The 4,703-nt window shown below is 65.5% G+C and overlaps 1 protein-coding gene across 1 annotated transcript in view; it reads left to right on the plus strand.

Annotated features, from left to right (window-relative positions):
- Nucleotides 1–926, plus strand: part of EMIHUDRAFT_365847 (hypothetical protein) — a gene marked incomplete at its 5' end in the record, with an annotated part of 5,904 nt that extends 4,978 nt beyond the window's left edge. Inside the window, 2 exons of the mRNA XM_005781877.1 lie at nucleotides 340–417; nucleotides 483–926. Coding sequence (XP_005781934.1) covers nucleotides 340–417; nucleotides 483–672 — 268 coding nt within the window. The remainder of the gene's footprint in view (nucleotides 1–339; nucleotides 418–482) is intronic.
- Nucleotides 927–4,703: the final 3,777 nt, after the last annotated feature.

Genomic DNA, 4,703 nt, shown 5'->3' on the forward strand with positions numbered 1-4,703 from the left:
GGTGACGGCGCACTCCCCGGCGGGAGACTCGCCCTTCGGCGTCTCCGACCTTGCGGGGAACGTGTGGCAGCACGCCCTAGAATCCAACCAACACAAGTCTCTCTCACAGCACACAGGTTCGACACAGGTACGCCACAGTACCAAAAGAGGCACACCCTAGAAGCGGAGCACGTATTCTCGTCTCCCAGCCAGCGCTCGAGAGGACGCGCATTCAGCTGTATTCCGCCGTATTCAGCTGTAGTCACTGCTTCGCCCCCCTCGTGTTCACGCGGTGCCTCCGAAGACACTGCTCAATGCCGCCTTCCCGCCCCTGAGGTTGGCGTCTATTCCCCCGCGTAGGCAGTACACCGACGAGATCGCCGACGAGCACACGCGCTCGGTGCTGCTGCGCGGCGGCTCAAACTACCGGCCGGACGGGTCGCAAACCTCCTTCCCCCCCAAGAGTGTGAACGGCGTCTCTTCACGGCTCCCCTCGTGAATAGGTCGCACTGGTACTTTCCGAACCGCGGCGGGCCAGGCAGCGGCCCTCCGTGCACCACGCACAACAAGTACTTCCTTTTTGGCGAGTCGTACGAGCGCGCCGGCACTGTCGGTTTCCGATGCGTCTACGACCGCCCTGCCCCCGCCACCCCGCCGCTCGGGCCCGACCGTGCCGCCGGAATCGGCGTCTAAACTGAGAGCCGCCGGCGCCGCGAGCGCCTCGGTCGCGTTGCGGTTTACACACCGCGACGAGCGGGTGGGGTGGGAGCACAACACTTGTCGTGCCAGCAGCGAGTGTGCTGTGAGAGAGGCGGGTTCTCTCCTCGCCTCGCCTCGCCTCGCCTCTCCTCTCCTCGCCTCGCCTCTCCTCTCCTCGCCTCGCCTCGCCCCGCCTCTCTTCTCCTCTCCTCCTCAACTTTTTTGGTGCCATGGAAAACGTATTCTTCAAGAGGGATTTCGCTAGAACGCAATACCGTTCACTGGGAGGGGCTAGGAGAGGGGCGGGTTTGGCGGGAGAGGGGTCCGCGGGCGGCGCGAGCGGGCGTCCGGTGAGCGGTGTGGACGGGGCCGTGCGTGGTTTTGCGAGCTTCGACCGCGGGGCGGCGCCGTGGCCGTCGGGAGGCGAGGAATGTAGCAGCTGCTGTCCCGCACTGCTGCAGGCCGCCCGGCAGGCGGTGTCATGGCGCCCCGTGAGGTGCGCGGGGGAGGCCAGCAGCGCCGGGCCTGCCGGGCGGGGTCGGGCGGGGGCGGGGGCGGCGAGATGGGCCCGTGCGAGCTGCTTTAGCACCCGAAATAAAGTCGGTCGTCCAAAGTGGAGCAGAGGGCCTGGAGATTTGCGGCGCGCGCGGGGAGGGTCATGGTGGCCGATGGTGAGATCGGACGAGGACGATCCTGGGGGCTGCGGACGTCTCCTGCCGATCCTCCGCACGGCTGTTGGTCGCGGGTTGCGCGGGTCGCTCGTGGGGCGGCGTGGGGTCCGTCCTCCCGCGGGCTCTGAAGCGAGGCGATTTTCGCCCTCCCGCGTCGACGTTTTGAGGGCCTTCCCGAGGGCTTCAGGCGGTGCGGGTTTGATGGGGCGGTAGCGCGGGGCGGCCTCCACCGTTTTCGCGAAAACCGCGTTTTCCGCGCGCGCCGGCGTCGCCCCGGGAGAAAGTCGTGTCGCTGCGCTCCACGACTTTCTCCCGGGCTCCGCCGGGGTGTGGTTGCGCGGTGGCAATGAATCTCTCTCCCTCTCTTTCTTTTCCTGCGCGCGCAGCGCGCGATTTTTTCGCGAGGTTGACCGTTTTATCGATTTTTGAGCCCTTCTTCGAGCCGTGGCGGGGGAGCGTGTAACCCTAACTTAACCCTAGCTCTCGACGTGATCCTAACCCTAACGTCATGACGGTGTGCCACCTCTAACCCTAACCGCAACACTACCCTGATTAACCCTAACGACACCCGGCAATCTTTATGCTTGGGGCGCTCGAGAGCGCCGCGTGGGCGAGGAGAGCCGGCCGAGCTCGCCGGAGGCGGTCTCGTGGCGAAGACGGCGGCGGTGAGATGGAGGGTTGCGGCGGGATCGAAGGCATTTTTTCCGTCGGCACGGCGGTCGGCCACCGCCGATGCGAGCTGCGCCTCGCCTTTGCTGCTCGGCGCAGCGGGTGGTGACGCTGTGACCGAGAGAGCCGACGCAACATCGAGAGTCGCGACCGCGCGGTGTCGAGGTGACGTGACAGCGAAAAGAGCACGAGAGAGGCGGCCGGCGCTCCGAGTCGATGAGCGAAGACCCTAGCAGCGACAGCACGAAGCGTGAGCGAGAGCGAGCGGGTGCGGGTCAGGTGGCGCTGGTGTCGAGTCCTGCAGAGCGAGGCAGTGAGTACGATGGCGGCCGCAGAGCAGTTTCGGAACCGGCGGTGGCGAGGGCGGCGGCAAGTGCAGGAGAGCGAGTCCGTCGCATGCACACGGAAATGCCATGGCTACGCAGTGGGTGGTGTGGACGGAGCGGAGGCGTTGCGTGGGTGCACGCTGCGACGCGCCTGCGCGAGCGTGAGCAAATGGCGAGCGAGCGAGCTGTGCCGTCCGCGACCGAAAAAGAATTTTCCCGCGAGCCGGTAAAGAATTTTCGACAAAAGGCGGTCGCACGAAACGATTCACGCGACAGGCGAGGCAGGAAAAGAATTGGAACCCGGAAAACGAAGAATTGACGCGCCGAGATGGATGCGCTGAGAAGAAGAAAAACATTTGTCAGACGCCATTCAAAGGCCGTGTGTCGCGTGTGCTGCGCTACACGCTCGGCGCTGCTAGCCCGGCGAGGAGCGCCTTTGGGGCGGCGAGAAGGCGCCGGACGGCATTCACGACTCGAGGTGTGAAGAGACGCCGTTCGCACTTTGTGCCACGAATAGGGCTCAGATCGCCGACTCACGAGACGGCCATCGCGGTGCGTGTGCAGCACGTGCTCCTCTGCACGCGCCGCGCTCTCAACGCGGCGCGCAGCGCCGCTAGAGCGGCTTGACGGCGAAAAAAAGACTTAGCGGCTTCGAGGTGTGAGGAGACAAAATTCACACTTTTCGACTCGGATAGGGCTCGAGGCGCCGATTTGTCAGCCGTCGTGCAAGGGGCGTGCTGCGCGTGTGCTGCGCTACACGCTCGGCGCCGTTAGCACGGCGCGGAGCGCCCTTGGGGCGGTGAGAGGGCGCCGGACGGCGCTCACGGCTCGAGGTGTGAAGCGATGCCGTTCACACTTGTTGCTATGAATAGGGCTCGGCTCGCCGACTCACGAGGCGGCCTTGGCGGTGCGTGTGCAGCACGTGCTCCTCTGCTCGCGCCGCGCTCTCCACGTGGCGCGCAGCGCCGCTAGAGCGGTTCGGCGGCGAAAAAAGACTTAGCGGTTTGGAGGTGTGAAGAGACGATTCTCACACTTTTCGACTCGGATAGGGCTCGAGGCGCCGTTTTATCAGACGCCGTGCAAGGGGCGTGTCGCGCGTGTGCTGCGCTACGCGCTCGGCGCCGTTTGCACGGCGCGGAGCGCCCTTGGGGCGGTGAGAAGTTGCCGGACGGCGTTCACGGCTCGAGGTGTGAAGAGACGCCGTTCACACTTTCTGCTATGAATAGGGCTCGGCTCGCCGACTCACGAGGCGGCCTTCGCGGTGCGTGCGCAGCGCGTGCTCCTCCGCACGCGCCGCGCTCTCCACGCGGCGCGCAGCGCCGCTAGAGCGGCTTGACGGCGAAAAAAAGACTTAGCGGCTTTGAGGTGTGAAAAGACGGTTCTCACACTTTTCGGCTCGGATAGGGCTCGAGGCGCCGTTTTATCAGACGCCGTGCAAGGGGCGTGTCGCGCGTGTGCTGCGCTACGCGCTCGGCGCCGTTTGCACGGCGCGGAGCGCCCTTGGGGCGGTGAGAAGTTGCCGGACGGCGTTCACGGCGTCGAGGTGTGAAGAGACGCCGTTCACACTTTCTGCTATGAATAGGGCTCGGCTCGCCGACTCACGAGGCGGCCTTGGCGGTGCGTGTGCAGCACGCGCTCCTCTGTACGCGCCGCGCTCTCCACACGGCGCGCAGCGCCGCTAGAGCGGCTTGACGGCGAAAAAAAGACTTAGCGGCTTTGAGGTGTGAAAAGACGGTTCTCACACTTTTCGGCTCGGGTAGGGCTCGAGGCGCCGATTCATCAGCCGCCGTGCGAGGGGCGTGCTGCGCGTGTGCTGCGCTGCACGCTTGGCGCTGTTAGCGAGGCGCGGAGCGCCGTTGGGGCGGCGAGAGGGCGCCGGACGGTGTTCACGGCTAAAGGTGTGAAGAGACGCCGTTCACACTTTATGCCGTGAACAGGCTCGGCTCGCCGACTCGTGAGACGGCCTTCGCGGTGCGTATGCAGCACGCGCTCCTGTGCACGCGCCGCGCTCTCTTTGCGGCGCGCAGCGCCGCTAGAGCGGCTTGACGGCGAAAAAATGACTTAGCGGTTTCGAGGTGTGAAGAGACGATTTTCACACTTTTCGACTCGGATAGGGCTCGAGACGCCGAGTTGTCAGACGCCGTGCAAGGGGCGTGTCGCACGTGTGCTGCGCTGCACGCTCGGCGCCGCTAGCACGGCGCGCAGCGCCCTTGGGGCGGTGAGAAGGCGCCGGACGGTGTTCACGGCTCGAGGTGTGAAGAGGCGCCGTTCACACTCTTTGCTATGAATAGGGCTCGGCTCGCCGACTCGTGAGACGGCTTTCGCGGTGCGTGTGCAGTGTGTGCTCCTCTGCACGCGC

Source organism: Emiliania huxleyi (assembly GCF_000372725.1).
Source record: "Emiliania huxleyi CCMP1516 chromosome Unknown EMIHUscaffold_198, whole genome shotgun sequence".
Classification (NCBI taxonomy): domain Eukaryota; phylum Haptophyta; order Isochrysidales; family Noelaerhabdaceae; genus Emiliania; species Emiliania huxleyi.